Genomic DNA, 22,749 nt, shown 5'->3' on the forward strand with positions numbered 1-22,749 from the left:
CTTTGCTGAATTTATTTATTCTAATAGTTTTTTGTGGACTCTTTAGAGTTTTGTGCATATAAAATTATCCATCTACAAACAGATAATTTTACTTTTTCCTTTCCAATTTAGATGCGTTCCATTTCTTTTTCTTGCCTGATTGCTCTGGCTAGAACTTCTAGTACCATGCAGAATAGCAGTGGTGAAGCAGGCATCCTGCCCTTGTTCCTGATCTCATGGGGAAAGCATCCAATCTTTCACCTTTGAGTATGAGTATGATGTTAACTGTGGGTTTTTCATGTATTACTTTGATCATGTTGAGGTGCTGGTTTTCTTCCTTTCCTTCTTTCCTTCTTCCTTCCTTCCTTTCTTCGTTCTTTTCTTTCTTTTTTTTTTCCTTTCCTTTTTGTTTTTCTCTCTCTCTTTTTTTTTTTTTCAATTTTTTTGAGACAGGCTCTCCTTCTGTCACCCAGGCTGGAGTGCAGTGGTGTGATCGCAGCTCACAGCCATGACTGCAGGGGCACACCGCCATGCCCAGCTAACTTTTGTATATCTTATAGAGACGGGGTCTTGCGATCCTCCTGCCTTGGCCTCCCAAAATGTTGGACTTACAGTCAAGTACAGGTGTGAGCTACGGCACCCAACCTGGTTTTCTTCTCTTCCTAGTTCATTAAGTGTTATCATGAAAGGGTGTTAATTTTGTCAGATGTTAGCCAAGTGTGGTGGCACACACCTGTAATTCCAGGTACCTGGGAGGCTGAGGCACAAGAATCGCTTGAGCCCAAGAGGCAGAGGCTGCAGTGAGCCAAGATTGCATGATTGTACTCCAGCCTTGAGGACAGAAGGAAACTCAGTCTCAAAAAAAACTTTTTTTTCAGATGCTTTTTCTTTATTGAGATGATCATGTGAAGTTTCCCTTCTTTCTGTTAATGTGTGTTGTAACAGTAATTGCTTTTAAAATGTTGAACTCTCCCTGCATCCCAGGAATAAATTCCATTTGATCATAGTGTATAATCCTTTTATATATGTGTTTTTGAGACAGGGTCTTGCTGTGTTGCCCAGGCTGGAGTGCCGTGGCTCAGTTACAGTTCACTGCTCAAGCTCCTGGGCTCAAGTGATCCTTCCACCTCAGCCTCCCAAGTAGCTGGGACTACAGGAATGAGCCACCACACCCAGCTAATCTTTTTTACATGCTGCTGAATTTTGTAAGCCAATATCATGCTGAGGATTTTTACATCAGTGTTGTTATTGGTCTGTAGTTTTCCTGTAGTGTCTCTGTCTGGTTTTGGCATCAGGGTAATGCCAGCCTTATAGGAATAAGTCAGAGAGTGCTCCCTCCTCTTTCATCTTTTTGAAAAGTTGGGAAGGATTGGTATTAGTTATTCAAGTGTTTGATAGAATTTAGTTACGGAGCCATCAGGTCCTGGGGTTTTCCTTTTCAGAATATTGATTACTGCTTTAACCTCCTTAATAGTAATCGGTCTGTTCAGATTTTCTGTTTCTTCATGGCTTAGTCTTTGTAGATTGTGTGTTTCTAGGAATTTGTCCATTTCATCTGGGTATTGGTATAGAGTTGCTCATTCTCTCTTATAATCCTTTTTATTTCTGTAGAATCTATGGTAATGTCCCGACTTTCCTATCTTATTTTAGTAATTTGTGTCGTCTCTTTTTTTCTAGTTAATCTATTAAACGTCTGTCAATTTTGTTGATCTTTTTAGAGAACCAACTTTTGGTTTTCCTGATTTTCTCTTGTTTTTCAGTTCTCCATTTTGTTCATCTCTCCTCTAATCTTTATTTCCTTCTGCTGTATTTGAGTTTAGTTTGTTCTCCTTTGTCAGTGCTCATAGTCATCAATTCCCTCTCAGCACTGCCCGTGCTGCTCCTGTAAGTCTTGCTGTTTTGTGCTTTTGTTTTCATTCATCTCTTAAGTATTTTCTAGTTTTTCTTTTTTTTTTTTTTTTGACTTTTAAATTGCTTTATTAACTTTACAGTGTACAATAAACATCTTTCCATGAAAGTTGATGAAAATCCTCTTCTGACAGAAAAACTTACAGACTAGGTCTAAACACACTCTCTAATCAGGAAATGGCAGAAGAATGCCAAAAGGTTCACATTAAAGGTACACCAGGAAAAAATGCGAATTTGGAAAGCAGGGATTTTATGATTATTAATCTCAAGATTCAAGGCATAAGGCAAAACTCATCATGATGATCATGCTGAGGGGGGTCTCCTATAAGAATGCGCAGACTGTACCTCAACTGAAGTTCCCTAATTTTCCTCCTTAGCTCTCTCATCTCCTCCATGAACCGTTCCATATCATCTGCATCTCCATCTATCATATCAATGTTATCGACAAGCCTATTGGGCACATCCTCTCCAAAATCCTGGGCACGTGGAGCCTGAACCCCTCTAATATTTCCTTCAGGCTCCTGGTCTTCACCACCTCCTAAAGTGGGAGCTTCATTCTGCACTGGGGCCTTCTCCACAACTTTGTTTTCCTTGGGGACATTTTCCATGTTGAGTTGTTTTTTTTTTTTTCCTGTTTTTTCTTCCTGCAGGAATGAGGCAGTCTTTCTCTCTTAGTCTTGAAATCTGCTGCACGAACAAACGTACTAAAGACCTGCTAGGGCTCCTCTGGAGTCGGCTTCTACCACTTTCCTCTTTTCCTGGGCAGCTGGTTCGCCTGCCTTCAGAGCAACAGCGAGCAGTCCTTCTGCCACCGACGACTACCAGACCACAACTAGCAGTATTTTCTAGTTTTTCTTACGGTTTCTTCTTTTGCTTTAATTCCTGTCTTTGCTCTTTTGTACATAATGTTTTTTCTTAGCTGCTTCTAAGATTCTCTCTTCAATCACTGGTGTTAATAGATGTGGTTTACGGTGTATAGTGGTTCACATTCTTTTCTTCTTGTTCTTGTGCTTGGGGATCATTGGGATTCTTAGATATGTGGGCCTGAGTTTTCTTCAGATTTGAAAATTTTCAGCCACCGTGTGTTCAGGCGCACTTTCTGCCCTCCCACTTTCCAATTCCGGGCAGGCTGCTGCAGTTTTCCCCGCCCTGGCTCAGTCATGCACGGCTCTCCTTCCTCCAGTCCTTTCTGTGTTGAATTTTGAGTCATTTGTATTGCTCTATTTTTTTCTTTGCAATGTGTCATCTATCCAGTATGTTTTTAATCAGACATTGTAGTTGTCATTGCTACAAGTCCCACGTGGGCATGCCTCCCCTGTCCCTGCTCCATGAGCCCCCAGGTCTATGCCTCCCCTGTCCCTACTTCACCCACCGCCCCCCCGGTCGATGCTTCCCCTTTTCCTGCTCCACACTGCCCCCCAGTCTCTGCTTCCCCTATTTCTGCTCCACACATCCTCCCAGTCTCTGCCTGCCCTATTTCTGTTCCATGCACCCAGCCTATGCCTCTTCTGTCCCTGCTCCTCATGCCCAGTCTCTCCTCTGCTGTCTGGCTGTCCGTCCTGCAGTCTTAACAGCTGTTCCCATGTCCTTGCTACTAACTAACTGTGTTTGCATTATTCCTGGTTGTGTTTGTATCAATAGATTTTTCTCCTCATTGTGAGTTGTAGTTTTCTGCTTCTTGCCATGCCTGGTAATCTTGTTTGGATGCCAAATATTCTGAATTTTACTGTGTTTTGTGTTGGATATTTTTCTTTTTTGAAAGAAATTTTCGAGCTCTTTTCTGGGATACAGTTGAGTTACTTAGAAACGGCTGGATATTTGTAAGCCTGGCATTTCAGTTTTGTTAGGTGGGAGCAGAGTGACTTTTTATTTAGTGTTATGCTTTTTGAAGACTCTACCCAGTGCTCCCCTTATCACAAGCCTTCCTGCTCCAGCCGGTGGGGCCCACAGCACCCTTGTCTGTTTGAGTGTTAGGAATCATTCCTGATTTGGTGGTTTGCCGTAGGTGACTGTTTTCCCAGCAGACGCTGGATCATCACGCCTAGGGGAGGGGGTGCTACTAGTATGTGGTGGGTATAGGCAGTGGTGCTATTGACACCTGTGATACACGGGACGGCCACTGCCACAGAATGACCCAGCCACAAGGGTCCATTGTGCCGAGGCCCTGGTCTGGCCCCACGATGGGTCTTGCAGGATGGTGCCTTATGCATTGATCAGTGCTAAGCTGATGGTCCTGGGTGGGTCTCCTGACCCTCTCCAGACCATTCTGTGCTACTTGCTCTTCTCAGCACTCAGCCCTATAGATCCCAGCTCCTCTCCTCGTCTCAGAGACCCCTCGGCTCCCCTGGGTCCTCTGTGCTGGGGCCTAGGAGCTCTGTTCAGGTGCAGATGGGGCAGTCATGGGGCCTACCATGGATTATTTCACCAGTCTTGGGATCACAGTCTTGTGCTGCGTGATGTTCATTGTTTAAACACCATCATTTTGTATTTTATCTCTGTCTCTTTAAGTTTTTTTTTTTCAAGTAGAAGGGTAAATCTGGTCCTTGTTTGTCCATCTTGGCCAGACCTGGAAGTTTGTCCTTTTTTTACAAATGTCTTTGGAAGCCAACCTCTGCCTTTCCAGAATAAACTTGGAAGACCTGAAAAAGAGTGGGAGGGTGGATAGTGGTGAGCAGTGCAGGGAGGGACACCACTAGCTGGAGCCCCACGGCTTCGTGCTGAAGGCCCGGGAACATGGCAAAGGCCAGGGAGTGTGCTGGAGCCCCACGGCCTCGTGCTGAAGGCCCGGGAACGTGGCTAAGGCCAGGGAGCGTGCTGGAGCCCCACGGCCTCGTGCTGAAGGCCCGGGAACATGGCAAAGGCCAGGAAGCATGCTGGAGCCCCACGGCCTCATGCTGAAGGCTGGGGAACATGGCAAAGGCCAGGGAGCGTGCTGGAGTCCCACGGTACTGAGGCAATGGCAGACTCTGGCAAGGATCGCCCCACCTGGGAGGCCATCTGCTGAACTGGAGCCCTTGGGACTTTCCAGCTCCAGAGCTGCTGCTTTCCAGATGTGGGTGTGTTCCACATGCTACTGCGTTCTCACTGATTTTATAACGTTTGGGTGTTTTCCAGCTTCTGAACATGTCAAATTTCAAGGAGAAGCTTTCGACTTTGCTGTGGCTTGAGGAGATTCATGCAGAAATGGAACTGAAAGAGTACAACATGAGCGGGGTCATCTTGAAAAGGAATGGGGATCTGCTGGTTCTAGAGGTCCCAGGATTGGCCGAAGGCAGGCCTTCTCTCTATGCAGGTGTGTTTGTTACTTGCATGCTTCCCTTGGTAGACTAGCAGACAAACAGCACTTAAGATGAGAGAAAATACTCTTTAACTGGCAATATGACAGTCATGTTATTGCATTTTCTTTCTTATGGGTTAGAATTTCACTAAAAATCAGCAGCCTGTGTACCTCAAGCATGTTTCTTTGTTGTATTTCATTATTTCTAAGCAGTTGACCTCAGTAATGTTTTATTGAACCTCGTCATGCTGGATTTTATAGGACAGCACAGAAATTTGTGATTTTGTATTAGCTTTAAACATGGTAATATTTTTTTTAACCAGGTGATAAACTGATTTTAAAAACTCAAGAGTACAATGGACATGCCGTCGAATACGTCAGCTATGTGATTGAGGTAAGAGGATGCTCTCTTCATACATTAATGTCGGACTGCCCCGTCTGACTTGTTGGAAAGGCAGCATCCTACCCCCGGCTCTTGGGGAGGTGCTTCCATGTGCGTTGGCTATTTTGGAAAATGTGAAGATACAGTGAATCTTTAAATTTTTGATGCATAAAGGAAACAATACTATAATTTTCAACCATGTAAAACACATTTATCTTTTAAGTGATATGTAAGTCATGATGTTTGCATTCAGTTATGTATGGGCATTCTGAGTATATTCTGGAAGGGCTTACAGAGTGGAAGCCTTAAAAGGAAAAACGTATCTAAAAGTTTGCAGCTCTGACGTTCATGCGAAGGTAATTATTTGGCTTTGAGTAGCTCCTGGTGCTCCAGATATATCTGCATGGGGTGGGCTGTGACTCTTGAGCTGGATTTTACTGAGCATATACTGAGCACAGCACTGGGAATGATGCCGGGATCTGCATGAGAAGGGAGGTGCTTCGTCTGTGCATCTGAGAAGATGAAACCACATATGACTCAGTGTGGAAAACCTGAAGGGAGAATGTCAAAGTCTTTACTGTCAGAGGGAAGAACGGCTGAGAGAACGAGAAGAGGCAGCCTCTGACCTTTGCCGCCATAGTTACTCCATGCTACATATTCATGCAGGGTCCACACTATGGCTGACTTCATAGAATGGGATATTTCCCAGAAGGCAAAATCATGGCAGGATCTCAGATCTTGTAATGACCTAGTCCATCACCTGTGGACTGAGATGTGAGACCCCAGTGACATGACCTCACCAGCTCTCCATTACCCACTTTTGCTGTTGACCAGATTGACATGAGGAGCCCAAGATGGCCATGTGACCATCTTAGCCTCCAAATAGTAGACCAGCTGTGCCAGGAATGGAAGCCCTGCATACCAAAACCTCCAAGGAAGCAGAGCCAGAGACCTCAGGAGTGAGACACCTGCCTGCCTCCACTTCTGTTCCTGAGCCACATGGCCTGGCCTCCATGCCATCGCTCAAACCCTTGCATCTGAAATGACCTTCCATATCCTTTTTACCTCCAAAAATTATTTTTGCCTTTTCAGGCTATCTTGGATGCCACCTCCTCCTCTTCTCAGGTAGACTAACAAATGTCTCCTGTGTAGAGTGATGACTTAGTCTGTATTCCTCAACCTCAGGGGAAATGATCCTACAGCCTTGTACCACTGTTGCTTCCCCTTCCTTACAGAGCTGGAAGCAAGCCCAGGGCATAGCTTCCCGACTTTCTGCTGGTGTCAGCCCTGACCCTCAGGAAACCTGCCCTGCCAGGGTGTTCCCCGAGTCACCTGGAGAAGAGCTTGAACTCCTTTTCAGCTCAGGGATTTCCTTCTTATTTTACTACCCATACTGTCTAGGAAAGAATATGCAGGATCTCACTTCAGCTGGAGGGCTTTACTACTAAAAGAAGAAGACTTGTAATGACATTATTATTATTTTTTTTTTTTTTTGAGACTGAGTCTCACTGTCACCCAGCCTGGAGTGCAGTGGTACAATCTTGGCTCACTGCAGCCTCCATCTCCCAGGTTCAAGAGATTCTCCAGTCTCAGCCTACCAAGTAGCTGGGATTACAAGTGCCCACCACCACTCCCGACTCCTTTTTGTATTTTTAGTAGAGACAGGGTTTTGCCCTGTTGGCCAGGCTGGTCTCAAACTCCTGACCTCCAGTGATCTGCCCATCTTGGCCTCCCAAAGTGCTGGGATTACAGGCATGAGCCACCGCACCCAGCAGACCTCCTTATCAATGCTTTCTTACAGTAGGTAATGCTTTGCTACACTTGTGGAGTCTGACCTCCCATGCATTCTGTATTCTCAGAGTCTTAGGAGAGCCCAGTGAATAGAAGTTCAGTAAGTATGAGTGGATAGTCAACCATTTCCTCTTGTTTGTATTATTCAATGGCATAATGATTTAATCCTTTTCAACTAATTTTGCAGATACCAAATTTTAGCTCAAAGCTATAGAATGAATTTTTGATGGTGTGTTGCTGGATATAGATATCAGATTATTCCAAGAAATCGGGTGTATTGTTTGTTTCCTTTTTAGATTCATGAAGAAGATGTAACCCTTAAGATTAATCCAGAATTTGAACAAGCCTATAACTTTGAACCTATGGATGTGGAATTTACGTATAATAGGTAATGCTTTTAGTGAGTCTTCTTTCAAATGCCTTTTTTTTTTTTTGAGATGGAGTCTCTGTTGCCCATGCTGGAGTGCAGTGGTGTGATCTTGGCTCACTACAACCTCTGCCTTCTGGGTTCAAGTGATTCTCCTGCCTCAGCCTCCTGAGTATCTGAGACTACAGGCACCTGTCACCACACCCAGGTCATTTTTTTGTTTTTAGTAGAGACGGGGTTTCACCATATTGGCCAGGCTGGTCTTGAACTCATGACCTTGTGATCTGCCTGCCTGGGCCTCCCAAAGTACTGAGATTACAGGCATAAGCCACCGTGCCTGGCCATCTTTTTTTTTTTCTTCTTTAAATAGAGATGGGCTCTCAGGCTGGTCATGAACTCATAGGCTCAAGCGATCCTCCTGCCTTGGCCTCCTGAGGTTTTGGGAGTATAGGTGTGAGGCACCATGTCCGGTTAATTTGTCTCTTTGTTCTTTGATTGGACAGTCTTCTCTTGAGCATGTCCACTGACATCTAAGTAGTGATGCAGGAGTGCCCACCATGCCTGTGGCTGACATGTGTAGGCCTCATGGATGGAAGTGGGCTCCTACAGCATTTTGCATGCCCTGTGTTTATAGCTTCATTGTCAGCTATATTTTGAGATATAAAGGTGCATACGTTTGCATGTTTGTTCTTTCCCAGCTCTGGTCCGTGCTTCACTGCCACTGTCAGCTACCAGCTCCTTGCCTTTTTTCGTTTTCTTGTCAGATGAGGGGTGCTGTGACCTGTCATCCAGCTGGCTTTTTCTTCCTCCACAAAACCATTAACTAGATATGCACAAAAAATGTATTCTTCAGTTTTAATTCTCTTGAAACTTGCTATATTTGGTTCCTAGGAGTTGCAGTTTTTCACTGAACATTGTGTTCCTGAGATGTCTCCGTGTTGCTGTCTGTAACCGCTGTTCATTATAGTTGTGTAAATACCCACTCTTCCTTCATTGTTTCCTGTTATGATGGTTCATTCGTTGCTGTTCCTAGAGCCGCTGTGTGTGTAGGGGTCAGATTGCTGGGTTTGGGGTGTGTTTCTGTTTCCAGCTTTACAAGTGGTTGCATCAGTGACTTCCACTATCAGTGTGTATGATGACCTGTTGATGGATGTCCTTTTTGTATCTGATTTTGTTAGACTTCCTAATTGGTGCCAGTCTGGTAGGTGTGTAATCCATCTCATGATGGTCTTGATTTACTTTTCTCTGGTTTATTTACAAGGCTGAGAATCTTCTTGTTTGTGGGCCATAAAATGTTCGTCTTCTGTGTAATGCTCGCTCCTGTCATTTGCCCTCTTTTTTATTGAGTAATTTATCTGATTTTTATTGTTGTAGGAGTCCTTTCTGTATTCTTTATGACAAATTATTCTTAGATACGTTATCTTCTCCGGGTTTGTTCCTTGTCTTTCAGCTTTTTAAAAACTATCTTTTGAGGCTGGGCGCGGTGGCTCACGCCTATAATTCCAACACTTTGGGAAGCCAAGGCGGGCGGGTCTGTTGAGGTCAGGAGTTTGAGACCAGCCTGGCCAACATGGGGCAACCCTGTCTCTACTAAAAATACAAAACTTAGCTGGGCATGATGGCATATGCCTGTAGTCCCAGCTACTCGGGAGGCTGAGGCAGGAGAACCACTTGAACCCGGGAGGCAGAGGTTGCAGTGAACCAAGATCGCCCACTGCACTCCAGCCTGAGACAGAGCAAGAGTCTGTCTTAAAAATATATATATATTTTTTAACATATCTAAATATATATGTCTTTTGATTAATAGAAGGTACTAGTTTTAACATAGTCAAATTTATCAATTTTTTTAAATATTCGTGCTTTTTTATTTATTTCTGAGAAATCGGCAGTGTTTGGGCTACAGCCAGATTGGAATGTGTTGAGAATGAATGAATGGACTATCGGGGAATGGATAAACGTTGTTGATTTCTTTTTAAGGCATTTGGCCTTGAAAGCAGGGAGGGCAGGATGGAGAAAGAGAGAGAGAAGTTGATGGCCAAAGAGATACAGGAGGCCCAGGGTGGGGGTGATTTTTGTTTGCTGTGCAAGATGAGAGACCCCAGCATGTGAGTGGCATGAGAAGGCCCAGGAATGGGGAGAGAAGGGCTGCTGCTGTGTTGGGTGATGTGTGAGGGTTGACTGGGGCCATAGGGAGCAGCAGCACTGGTAGAAGGTGCACAGCCTCCATCATGGCAGCCAGAGAGACTGCAGCTGATGTGCAGGCCTGGACTCCAGTGATCTGCTTTAACTCCAGAACAGAGGTGATTCTTGTGCGTGAAGGGGTATCTCCTTGTGGATTTAATTTGTATTCTGATGACTAATGGTGCTGAACATCTTTTTATGTGCTTTTCTGCCATTTGTACAAAATCTTTGTTGAAGTCTTTCCTCAAGTCTTTGGGCCCATTTTAAAAAGTGGTTTTCTCATGATGGAGTTTGCAGAGATATTTGTGTAGTTTCAGGACAATACTTTATCAGATATGTGTTTGTGCAAATATTTTCTCAGACTATAACTTGTATTTTCATTGTTTTTATAGTGCCTTTTGAAAAGCAGAAATTGTTAATTTTGATGAAGTCCAGTTTATCAACGTTTTCTTTCACAGATCTTTTAGTGATGCATCTCAGAAATCTTTGACTAATTTGGATCTCAAAGATTTTATCCTGTTTTCTTTTAGAAACTTGGCAGCTTTAACCTGTACATTTCGAATTATGATCTATCTCATTAAGCTTTGCAAATGATGTGGGGTATGAATGGAAGTTGGGGGGTGGAATGGACATCCAGCTATCCAAGCATTATTTGATGAAAAACTGCCCTTTCTCCAATGAATTACTATTGTACCTTTGTAAAAAAAAAAAAAAAAAAAAAAAAAAAATCAGTTGACCAAATATTTGTTGATCTGTTTCTTAAGTCTCTATTCTGTTCCATTGATACACTTGTCTGTCTTGACACGAACAGTACAGGGTCTTATTGTCTGTCTTAGTCCATCAGGCTGCAATAGCACAGTACCATAGACAGGATGGCTTAAAAACAACAGAAATATATTTCTCATGCTCTGGAGGTTGAGAAGTCCAAGGTCAAGGCACCAGCAGGTTCAGTGTCCTAGTGAGGCTGCTTCCTGGTTGGTAGGCAGCTGTCTTTTCCCTGTGTCCTCACACAGCATAAGGGATGAGAGAGCTCTCTGTGCTCCCTTGTATAAGGGCACTAATTCCATTTATGAGGCCCCACCCTTATGACCTAATCACTTGCCAAAGGCCTCAATTCCTCATCCCCAATAACATCATGTTGGGGATGAAGTTCCACCACATGAAGCTGGGGGGAACACAAACATAGTGTATGATATGTGTGCCTTTATGATAAGTCTCAAAATCAGGTAGTGTCAAGCCTTTAGCTTTGTTTCTTTTCAAAGTTGTCTGGCTATTCTAGATCTTCTTTATTCTTATATGGATTTTAGATATGTCAGTTTCTACAAAACACCTGTTGGGATTTTGATTGGGATTACATTGAATCTATAGGTCGGTTTAAAGGAGAATTGAAATCTTAATAATAATGAGTCTTGGAAATGGTATGTCTCTCCATTTATTTGCATCTTTTTTCATTTCTTTTAGCAATATTTTATACTTTTCATCATATAGGTCTTGCATATTTTTTGTCAGATTTATCCCTATTTAAAATTTTTAAATGCTATTATAAACAGTAATTTGAAGTTAAATTTCCAATTGCTTGTTTCTAGTATTTATAAAAAGCAATTGATTTTTGTATGTTTATCTTGTATTCTGCAAGTCTCCTAAACTCAGTATCTCTAGAAGCTTTTCATAGAATCTGTAGGATTTTCTACAGAAACAATTATACATTCAAAGAAAGATAGTTTTAGGTCGGACACAATGGTTCATGCCTGTAATCCCAGCACTTTGGAAGGCTGAGGCAGGTGGATCACCTGAGGTCAGAGTTTGAGGCCAGTCTGGCCAACATGGGGAAACCCCGTCTCTACTAAAAATATAAAAAATCAGCTGGGCGTGGTGGCAGGCGCCTGTAATCCCAGCTACTCAGGAGGCTGAGGCACAAGAATCACTTGAACCTAGGAGGTGGAGGTTGCAGTGAGCCGAGACCATGCCACTGTGTTCCAGCTTGGGCAACAGAGCTAGACTCCATCTTAAAAAAAAAAAAAAAAAGAGTGGATCACCTGAGGTCAGGAGTTCGAGACCAGCCTGATCAACATGGTGAAACCCTGTCTCTAATGAATGAAACCTGGCTAAAAAATTAGCCAGGCATAGTGGCGGGCGCCTGTAATCCCAGCTACTTGGGAGTCTGAGGCAGGATTAACCACTTGAACCTGGGAGGCAAAGGTTGCAGTGAGCCAAGATTGCACCATTGCACTCTGGCCTGGGCAACAGAGTGAGACCCCATCAAAAAAAAAAACAAAAACCAGTTTTACTTCTTCCTCTTATTTGGGTGCCCTGTATTTGTTTTTCCTTGCCTTCCTACACTGGTTAGAACTTCTGTGCCAGTGTGGAATAGAAGTGGTGAGAAGTGATGCACTGGCTTCATTCCTGGTATTAGGGGCAGGGCATTCAGTCCTAAACAGGTTAGTATAGTGTGGGCTGTAGGTTCCATAGTGGCCCTCCATCAGGTTGAGGAGATAGACTCTTATTTTACTGAGTTTTTAACCAAGAATGGATATGGGGCCAGGTGTGGTGGCTCACACCTGTAATCCCAGCACTTTGAGAGACTGAGGTGGGAGGATCACATGGGCCCAGGAATTCGAGGCTTCAGTGAGCTGTGATTGTACCACTGCACTCCAGCCTGGGCAACAAAGCAAGACCTTGTCTCTTTAAAAAAGAAAAAAAGAGAGAAAGAGAGAGGGGGTAGGGGGGAGAAAAAGAAAGAAGGAGAATGAGTGTGGGATTTTATCACATGCTTTTTTTGGCATTATTGGTATTCTCTAGTAGTTTTTAAAAAAATATTTTTAAAGAGTCTAACTCTGTCACCTAGGCTGGAGTGCAGTGGCACCATCTCAGCTCACTGCAACCTCTGCCTCCAGGGTTCAAGTGATTCTCCTGCCTCAGCCTCCTGAGTAGCTGGGGTTACAGGCTTACACCACCACCACACCTGGCTAATTTTTGTATTTTTAGTAGAGACAGGGTTTCCCCATGTTGTCCGAGCTGGTCTCAAACTTCTGACCTGCAGGTGATCCACCCACCATGGCCTCCCGAAGTGTTGGGAATACAAGCGTGAGCCACTGTGCCCGGCCTCTCTAGTGTTTTTCTATTCTCTATTTCATTGATTGTTGGATTGTTGCTGTGATTTTTTTTATATTGACTTAAAGATTATATAATCAGATTTTTATTACTTTATGCCAGCCTTAATAGTTCTGAATGTAAGGTTAGTTATTTTGTTATTTTCCTTCTGGCAGGACCACAAGCAGACGGTGTCACTTTGCACTTGAACAAGTCATCCACTTAGGTGTAAAAGGTATTATTTTTATAGAATGATAGTGTTACATTTTCACAGAGTATTTTTATTGGCTTCATGTAAAATTTTGTGTAAAATTGTCTCTTCAGTCATAATAAACTTTGTTATCATGTTTTTAATTTTCTATCAAGAAGTTTTAGTGTTTTATTACTATTTCCACTTAGTGAACAATTAATAATAGCATGTTTAAGTAACTGAAAATAAATTCACCTTGCTTGCTTTTCCCCTCATAAATGTAATTCATTTTTGTTCTTACAGATGGGCCAGTACATGACTTTGTTGCAAAGAGTATGTAGTAATAATAATGCTGTATGTAATTTAGAAACGGTGTAACAGGAAGGTCAAGAAAGGAAGGGAATAGAATATTAATTACTTTAGAGTCAGCCATAAACAGCCTCTATTAGTATTTTTTAAGCTTGTTAGTTATACCTATGCTCTTACCCTTTTTTGTTTTAAAAGTGTTATTTCCGGAAGAAATTATTTTACAGTCTCCCCAAGTGACAGGAAATTGGAACCATGCACAAGACACCAAAAGCAATGGGCAGTCCACCAGCAAAAAGGTAGTGCTCAGCGGCGTTACTGTCTATGCAGGTGATGGGAATTCCCTTCTTGGCCTGTTAGCGCTCAGTTGACTGGACTATTAGAGCAGTGTGCTTTGCAAATAACTCAAAATTGCAGTTAAAATAAAGCAAACTAAAATATTCACAAAATAGATTTAGTGTAACGTTTGTATGCAAGGGATAAGATGTAGGGCTAAGATGGCTACAATATATTAAATGGAAAAAGCAAAGTACAGGTGTTTATATGATCTTAGAGTTTTATTTTATGTATGTATTTATTTGTTTGTTTGTTTGTTTGTTTGTTTTGAGATGGAGTTTCGCTCTGTCACCTGGGCTGGAGTGCAGTAGTGCGATCTTAGCTCACTGCAGTCTCCGCCTCCTGGCTTCAAGCGATTCTCCAGCCTCAGCCTCCTGAGTAGCTGGGATTATAGGCGCGTGCCACCACACCTAGCTAATTTTTGTATTTTTAGTGAGGTGGGGTTTCACCATGTTGATCAGGCTGGTCTTGAAATCCTGACCTCATGATCCACCCATCTCGGCCTCCCAAAATGCTGGAATTACAGGTATGAGCCACCATGCCTGGCCTTAATAGTTTTATTTTTTAATTATATGGTTTATGTGTATACTCAGGTACATTTATGTGATTGTACATGCATAGAAAATGTCTGGAAGGATACACAGCCCGCAAATTAACATTTGCAAACGTTGTGAATGTTCCAAAGATATTTTATAAAAACTTCTACAGTCCAGTCACTCTATAAATAGTAATGTAGTGCCTGTTGCATACCAGGTATTGTCCTAGGCTCTCAGTATATTTTTGTGAATACAATAGAAGTAGTTTTATTTATCTTTGTGTTTCTAGTAACAAGAAAATCATCCATGCCATGGTGGAGCTTCCAGCTTACTCTGTGCTATTCAAATTTGGTTTTATGAGCATGTTTTCAATGTATAACATGAAGTTTTAAGTTATATCTAATATTCGAAAACACTTACCATTTTATAGTTCCTCCCACAAAATGCAGACATGATAGTTTTAGAATTCCTGCACAGACATGGAAAATGCAATGAATGAAGCAGCAGAGGTTGTCCTTGAAAGTCATCCGCGGTGTGTTTCATAGTTGATCTCTTTTTTGCTCTGCGAATAGGAAGGGGTCTTCCATGGACTGTGCTTTTCTTCTTACATCATCATCTTATTACTGGTTCTTCTACTGCCTGATTCTTAGAGAGGGTCTGTGATGCTGATGGCATATGAGGTGGGGGAGATGTTATTATTTAGTTGGACACATTCCTAACTGACTGAATCTGAAGATTTTAAAATTCAGAACATTATCTTCTTATGGATTAACTAGATTGGAAATAAACTCAAGAATATTTCGTATGTCAACCAAGATGGAATTTGCGGGACCAGATTTGCCTTTCTTCCTGAAACAGTAAAATATCAGACAAACTATATGGAACAACAATGTCAGACAATGACATCACCTATCATAGGACAGGGATTTCTGAGAGAGGAGACAAATGAGATGACCTCATGATTTTCCCAACTCACAGCCTTCCAAGAGTGTCTAGTCCAGAAAGCACCAAGACGGAGCCCAGGCAGAGCCTGGTGGCCTATCTTAGTAAAGAGATAGCATTTGGAAGGGTAGAGAGGACAAGACAGGGATAAAGCTGATAGTAGAGTGCTGGAGAGAGGGCAGCGGACAGAGAGCACTTGGGGACCTACATTTGGGGTTCCTCCTTGAGTTTTCAGCTGAGTATTAATCAGTGCATGATGTGAGTAAAATATCCAGGCCTAGAAAAGAACCAGCTAGAAAGAGCAGCAAGAACAATCCTTAAAGTTGACACAGTGCCAAAAATAGCTGTGCCCACAGCCAGAGAAGGTAAACCTCATAATTCACAGGTAGAGTGCTTGGGGAGGGTGTTGTTTTAGGAGTTTTCTAGCCCTTGACTGAAGGCTGCTTCAGCCCAGACTGACAAAATATGATATCCTCAAAAGAAGCAAGCTGTTCCCAGATAATTTAATTGCATCCCAGAACAAAGTTTAAGAATATTTATAGGAATATAAAAGTATCCAGCACCCAGCAAGTCACTGTCTGACATCTGATTTAAAGATGAAAGAAAGTGAAAAACATAAAAGGAAAAAATTTAGTCAATTGGAACCAAACCCCCAAAATAACGTATTAGATTAGCAGGCAAGGACATTAAAACAGTTATAAATATGTACCATGTGTCCAAGAAAGTAGAAGACATGAGCATGTGAAGTGGAGACACGAAAGATATATAAAAGACAATTTTATTTTCTAGGAATGAAAAATTCATTGCCCAAGATGAAAAATAGATTGGGCAGAATTATCAGCAGACTAGATAATGCAGAAGAAAAGATTAGTGAACTTCAAGACAGAGCAATAGAAACTACCTAAAATGGAACAGAGGCAGAGGCTGCAGTGAGCCAAGATCGCACCACTGCACTCCAGCATGGGCAATAGAGCAAGACTCTGTCTCAGAAAAAAATTAGCTGGGTGTGGTGACATGCACCTCTAGACCCAGCTACTCAAGAGGCTTGAACTGGGAGGTGGAGATTGCAGTGAGCCAAGATCATGCCACTGCACTCCAGCCTGGGTGACAGAGCAAGACTCTGTCTCAAAAATGTATATATATGAGACACATGTATATGAGACCAAGAGGGTTCATCTCAGGAATGGCTTAATATTCCAAAAATCAATTTGTAATATGCCATATTAACAAACTGAAAAGCAAAAACCATGTAAATCATGGCAGTAGACTCAGAAAAAGTACCTGACAAAATCCAGCATCTATTCCTGATCAAAATTCAACAAACTAGAAATAAAAGGAAATTTCCTTTACTTAAAAAAAAACCTACTTAGTGATAACTAAATGCTTTTTGCTTGTAAGATCAGGATGAGGGCAGTTTACTCAACATTTTTGCCCAGCATTGTGCGTTGTAGACGGGCAATGATGCAGGAAGAAAAGGCATCCACATCCCATAGAAAGTCCAATGGAGGCCTGGCGTGATGGCTTATGCCGGTAATCCCAGCACCTTGGGAGGCTGAGGTGGGAAAATCACTTGAGAACAGCCTGGGCAACATACAAGACCCTGTCTCTCTTTTTTAAAAATTTAAAAATTAGCTGGGCATGGTGGCACACACCTGTAGTCCCAGCTACTCAGGAGGATCATTTGAGCCTGGGAGGTTGAGGTTGAGGCTGCACTGCAGTGAGCTGTGATTGTACCGCTGCACTCCAGCCTGGGTGATAAAGTGAAACCCTGTCTCAAAAAAAAAAAAAAAAAGAAGAAAATCTGACGGAATCTAAAATGAAGCTGTTAGAACTAATAAGTGATTTTGGAAGATACAAGATCAGTATAGAAAAATAACTTTATTTCTATATATTTCCAGTAAAGCACCTAAATGCTTTAAACATTAGGGATAAATCTGACAAAAGGTAGGCAACAAAAGATATAAACACTGGCCAGGCATGGTGGCTCACAAGCGTAATCCTAGCACTTTGGGAGGCCAAGGCAGGTGAATCACAAGGTCAAGAGTTCGAGACCAGCCTGACCAACATGATGAAACCCTGTCTCTACTAAAAACACAAAAATTAGCTGGGCACGTGCCTGTAATCCCAGCTACTCGGGAGGCTGAGGCGAGAGAATCACTTGAACCCAGGAGGCAGAGGTTGCAGTGAGGCGAGATCGTGCCACTGCACTCCAGCCTGGCGACAGAGCGAGGCTCTTGTCTCATTAAAAAAAAAAAAAAATCATAAATAAATGGAGAGAGATGCTATTTGTATCTCTTGGGTCGGAAGACTTCATTATTATCAAGTTGCATATTTTACCTAAATTGATCTATAAATGCAGGACACGTGCGAAAAGATGAACCTGGATCCATACCTCACAGTATAGACAGAAACTAACTTATTGTGTGGTTCCTAGCCATAAATGTAAAGCCTAAAACTCTACATCTAGAAAACAAGATAGAAGAAAATCTTCACATCCTTTGTTTGGATAAGGATTTTTTTTTATGTTACACTAAGAGCATGACTTACAAAGAAATTGATAAATTGGACTTAAGTGAAATTAAATATTTTGCTATTGAAAAGACACTGTTAGACAGTCGGGCACAATGGCACCTACCTTTAGTCCCAGTGACCCAGGAGACTGAAGCTGGAGGATCTCTTGAGCCCAGGGGTTCAAGGCTAGCCTGAGCAACATAGAAAAACTGTCTCAAAAAAAAAAAAAAAAAAGACACTGGTAAGACAATGAAAAGTGACAGGCTAGAGAGAATATTTGCAAATCACACATCTGATTGAGAACTTGTATTCAGAAAACATACTACTCTACAAACTAAGAACTCAGTTTTTTAAAATGGATCAAAGACTTGAACAGACACTTAGAGAATACATACCATGGTAATAAACACATGAAAAGATGTTCAGCCTCGTTAGTTGTTAGGGAGCACAAACCACAACGAGTACCACTGAACACCTGCTCGAAGGGCCAGAGACTGAGCTGGATCATCTGCACGTGGGGCAGCTGGCATGCACCCTGCGGTGGCAATGGAGAGTAGCACACCGCTGTGGAAAAGGTGTTCTTAAAAAGCGGGATGTGCACCTGCCATACAACCCAGCCGTTCTCCAGGCGTGTGCCCCAGAGAGATGAAGACATACAGCCACACAAGGACTCATACACAAAGTTCACAGCAGCTCTTGTTAATCGCCAAAAACTGGAAACAGCCCAGCATCTGTGAGCAGGTGAATGGATAAGCAGATCGCGTTATGTTCACACAGTGGGACATTACTCGCCAATACAAGGTGTAAACTGTTGACATGCGACACCGCAGATGGATCTCCAATGAATTACACTGTGTGGTTGCATTTAAATGAAGTTCCAGAGCATGTGAGCCAGCCCGTGTGACTGGAGGGAGCTGCTCCAGAGGGGACCAGGGAGACTCTGGGGACTGACAAGTCTGTTTGTCATCTCAGTTGTGCTGATGGTTATATGGGTATGTGCACATGTCAGACTTGTCAAGTCACACACTGTGTGTGCTCATTGTATGCCAGTTACACTCTGCAAAACAATCGTTGTGGGAGGAGGATATATTGGCATAAGCTTCTAGACCATGGCTGTCCAATCTTTTGGCTTCCCTGGGCCACATTGGAAGAATTGTCTTGGGCCACACATAAAATCCACTAACACTAATGATAGCTGATGAGTTAAAAAAAAAAATCACAAAAAAAATCTCATAATGTTTTAAAAAGTTTACTAATTTGTCTTGGACTGCATTCAGAGCCGTCCTGGGCCACATGCAGTCCATGTGCCGCTGGTTGGACAAGCTTGTTTTAGACTAAAACTTGCCAATGTGTGTAAATGTTTTAATGTGAAACTTTTTTTTCCCCCTGTTCCCCTGACTGCAGTGCAGTGATGCTGTCATGGTTCACTGCAACCTTGACCTCCTGGACTCGAGCAGTCTTCCACCTCAGCCTCCTGAAGCGCTCAGATTGTAGGTGTGAGCCACTACACCTGGCCACAGAAGTTTTGATTTTACAGATTCCAGAATTTATCCTATAAAAGTAATGAAGTTATTTAACAAAGATAGATGTGCAAAGCTGTGAATTACGGATTGTACTGAAAAAATTGAAAATCCCATTGGTTCAGGACAAATGCCACTTATGTTAAACACACACAAAACCAATTCTTGTGCAGGATCTTTTTTTTTTAGATAGAGTTTTGCTCTGTCCCAAGGCTGGAGTGCAGTGGCACAGTCTTGGCTCACTGCAACCTCTGCCTCCTGTGTTCAAACGATTCTCCTGCCTCAGCCTCCTGAGTAGCTGAGACTACAGGCCAGTGCCACCACACCCAGCTAATTTTTGTATTTTTAGTAGAGACAGGGTTTCACTATGTTGGCCAGGCTGGTCTCGATATCTTGACCTTGTGATTCTCCCACCTCGGCCTCTGAAAGTTCTGGGATTACCGGCGTGAACCACCATACCTGGCCTTTTTTTTTGAGATGGGGTCTCTCTCACCCAGGCTGGAGTACAGTGGCACAATCTCCAATCACTGCAGTCTCCGCCTCCTGGGGTCAAGTGATCCTCTCACCTCAGCCTCCCGAGTAGCTGGGACCACAGGTGCGTGCTACCATGCCTGACTAATTTTTTTGTATTATTGCTAGAAACAGGGTTTCACCATGTTACCCAGGCTAGTTTTGAACCCCTGGCTCAAGTGATCCGCACACCTCGGCCTCCCACTGTGCTGGGATGACAGGTGTGACAGCAGTGAGGTCGTGAGAGCAGTGCCCAGGAGAGCAGCGAGGTCGTGCTGAGGCTGTCCCCGGGAGATCTAGAGCCCTGGGCTGTACCCTTGACCATTCCCTGCAGGTTCCCCACTGTCCAGCCTGGAAAGCAGGTAGGATGTACCAAGGGAAGACGGTATTAGTAAAGTAAAATTTAGTCCAGTGCTCTGGTTTCATCATCACAAATTTTAGTTTATATTTATTTCTAAAAGCAATTTCAAAAAAAAAACGCTTAACTTTTTTAGCAGCTTTGTATCTGATAGTTTGCTTTTTCTTTATTTTTCAGAGTCTGACCTGTGATCCATCCAAAGAGCTGTTAGATAAATATATAAGCAGAACACTAGATGTTTATGTTTGCTCTTTCAGCCAAGCCAGTGTAAACACTGAGCTGTTTTTTAAAACCATTTTTCTGCATGATAATTTCTAGGATAGGAAAACCAGGAAAGACCAAGCTAAACATGGAACAAAGGAGAGGCGTGCTGGTGACCAGGACCTGCCGGCACCCTTTGCTACAGACAGAAGTGATTTGGGTATGTGTTGGTGAGGGGCCAGGAGAAGAGCAACTCGGAGACTCATGCTTGGAAAACAGGGACTTTGAGGAGCGGGCTCTCATGGGAAGGAAGAACAGTCGGGAGACGTGTGGCCTGTGACAGGCGGCTGCTGTCTCCACCTTGACTGAAGACTTGGTGTTTTAGGTTAGATACTTTAAGAAGACTTTTAGTTTCTGGATTGTTTTTTCCAGATGCTCTTTTCAGAGATGGACTTTTTTTAATCCAGTTTCTAATATTTGAGGGTGATCTCTAAAGCAGCAGAATCAGTTGACAGCCTGCTGTTTTCCTCTCAGAAGCTGTGTTAGTTCTCCTGACTCCTTAACAAACCACAGACAGGTTGAGCACAGAGCTCACACCTGTCATCCCAACACTTTTGGGAAGCTGAGGTGGGCAGAGCACATAAGCTCAGGAGTTCACGACCAACCGGAGCAACATGGCGAAACCCTGTCTCTGTTAAAAAATACAAAAATTAGCCAGGTGTGGTGGCAGTTGCCTGTGGTCCCAGCTACCTGGGAGGTTGACACGGGAAGATTGCTTGAGCTCAGGAGGCAGAGGTTGCAGTGAGCTCAGATCACGCCACAGTAGTAACTCCAACCTGGGTGACAGAACCAGACCCTGTCTCAATAAAAAAAAAAAAAAAAAAACACACAGACACATTATTAAAGGGAATGCCCTGTGCGTGTCTTACCCGCAGTCAGACTGAAGAGCTGATCCCTGTCTGTGGCTCTGATTTGGCCTTTGCACAACTGTGCTGACGCCTGACCTAAGTGAAGACATGTCCACAGCTGTTGTGAGCTATTTGAAACTCACTGAAACTTTCTCCACTTTGAATACAGTAGACGAAATTCAGACCCCTGAAGCAAGAAAGATGGAGTTTTTCAATCCAGTGCTAAATGAAAATCAGAAGTTGGCAGTTAGAAGGATTCTGAGTGGTGACTGCCGTCCCCTCCCGTACATTCTCTTTGGACCGCCTGGGACTGGAAAGACCATGACAATAATAGAGGCTGTTTTACAGGTAAGGACAGCAGCGCTACGGGGGTTGTGGCTCTGTGCTGCTGTTCACACATGTCATCTGTGTCTTCAGGAAGTGTGAGTCTAGATTGTAGAATCTGAAAGTTGTAAAGAGCTTGAGAAATACCAGTTATTTCATAATATTAAGTCTTATTTATGTGGATATATAGGGATTTAAAAACTTATTTCATAGGTTTAGAAGGAAACTCATCTTTAGCCTGGTAAACTATTCTACCAAATCATGAAATTTTGCTGCAGAAAAGAAGTTACCCTTATAGTAGCTACAGCCACCATTCTGCAGAAGTTTTAGATCTCTTCATTGGTAATGGAAGTTGTTTATGAAAATATTGTATACAGATGCTTCTTGACTTTTGATGGGGTTACGACCAAATAAATGCATCGTAAATTGGATTCATCAAGGTATGACTCATTGTAAGTTGAGAAGCAGGGTGACTGGGGGTGGCTTTCACACCATCATAAAGTCAAACCATCATCAGTTGAAGACCATCTACATTTACTGTGATTCAGGATTCAAATTGGCAAACAGGTTGAGTGCAGAATTGTATTGCACGCCAGATGTGTGCAGGTTAATCTGACTCTGTTTGCCCTAGAAGGTGGTTTAGAATCTTAGAGAGTGCAGATAACTTTCCCACCTAACCCAGGTCTTGGCAGCAGTGTGATGAGGCAGAGCCGTGCCTGGGTCTCAGTGGGTTGGGGGCTGGCATCTGAGCCCACGCGGCTGAGTCCCTGCACGCAGATGTGCGTGCTGAGGTTAGACTCCTGGTTTCCACATTGCAGTATGGATGTTCCTGAGCCTTGGTCTCTTGTGTGTCTTTGATGAAGGTACACTTTGCCTTGCCGGACAGTCGGATTTTGGTCTGTGCGCCCTCCAACAGCGCCGCTGACCTCGTGTGTCTGCGCCTGCACGAGAGCAGGGTGCTGCGGCCAGCCGCCATGGTCCGGGTGAACGCCACCTGCAGGTTTGAGGAGGTAAGCCCTCAGTGCAAGCAGGCAGGGGCACCAGAACCCCTCCCTGGAACATAGGAAATGCCAAGTGGGCAGGGGAGGGCAGGGGTAGGGGGGTGGGCAGAGAGTTGCCACAGAAAGCTGTG

At 43.2% G+C, this 22,749-nt stretch overlaps 2 protein-coding genes across 2 annotated transcripts in view; one reads left to right on the plus strand and one right to left on the minus strand.

The window, feature by feature from the left end:
* Nucleotides 1–22,749, plus strand: part of MOV10L1 (Mov10 like RNA helicase 1) — a 69,124-nt gene that overhangs the window by 28,182 nt on the left and 18,193 nt on the right. The window contains exons 11-18 of the mRNA XM_012434405.3: nt 5,002–5,179; nt 5,488–5,558; nt 7,634–7,725; nt 13,152–13,210; nt 13,670–13,770; nt 20,503–20,605; nt 21,463–21,641; nt 22,481–22,627. Of these exons, the coding sequence (XP_012289828.3) occupies nt 5,002–5,179; nt 5,488–5,558; nt 7,634–7,725; nt 13,152–13,210; nt 13,670–13,770; nt 20,503–20,605; nt 21,463–21,641; nt 22,481–22,627 (930 nt within the window). The remainder of the gene's footprint in view (nt 1–5,001; nt 5,180–5,487; nt 5,559–7,633; nt 7,726–13,151; nt 13,211–13,669; nt 13,771–20,502; nt 20,606–21,462; nt 21,642–22,480; nt 22,628–22,749) is intronic.
* On the minus strand, nt 2,140–2,720 carry LOC105704889 (protein BEX5). Its single transcript, XM_012434406.3, has one exon. It carries the CDS (start codon nt 2,493–2,495, stop codon nt 2,160–2,162), a length of 336 nt encoding a protein of 111 aa, XP_012289829.1. The 5' UTR covers nt 2,496–2,720; the 3' UTR covers nt 2,140–2,159.

Source organism: Aotus nancymaae, unplaced genomic scaffold (assembly GCF_030222135.1).
Source record: "Aotus nancymaae isolate 86718 unplaced genomic scaffold, 86718_ANA_hifiasm-v0.15.2.pri h1tg000076l, whole genome shotgun sequence".
NCBI classification, from domain to species: domain Eukaryota; kingdom Metazoa; phylum Chordata; class Mammalia; order Primates; family Aotidae; genus Aotus; species Aotus nancymaae.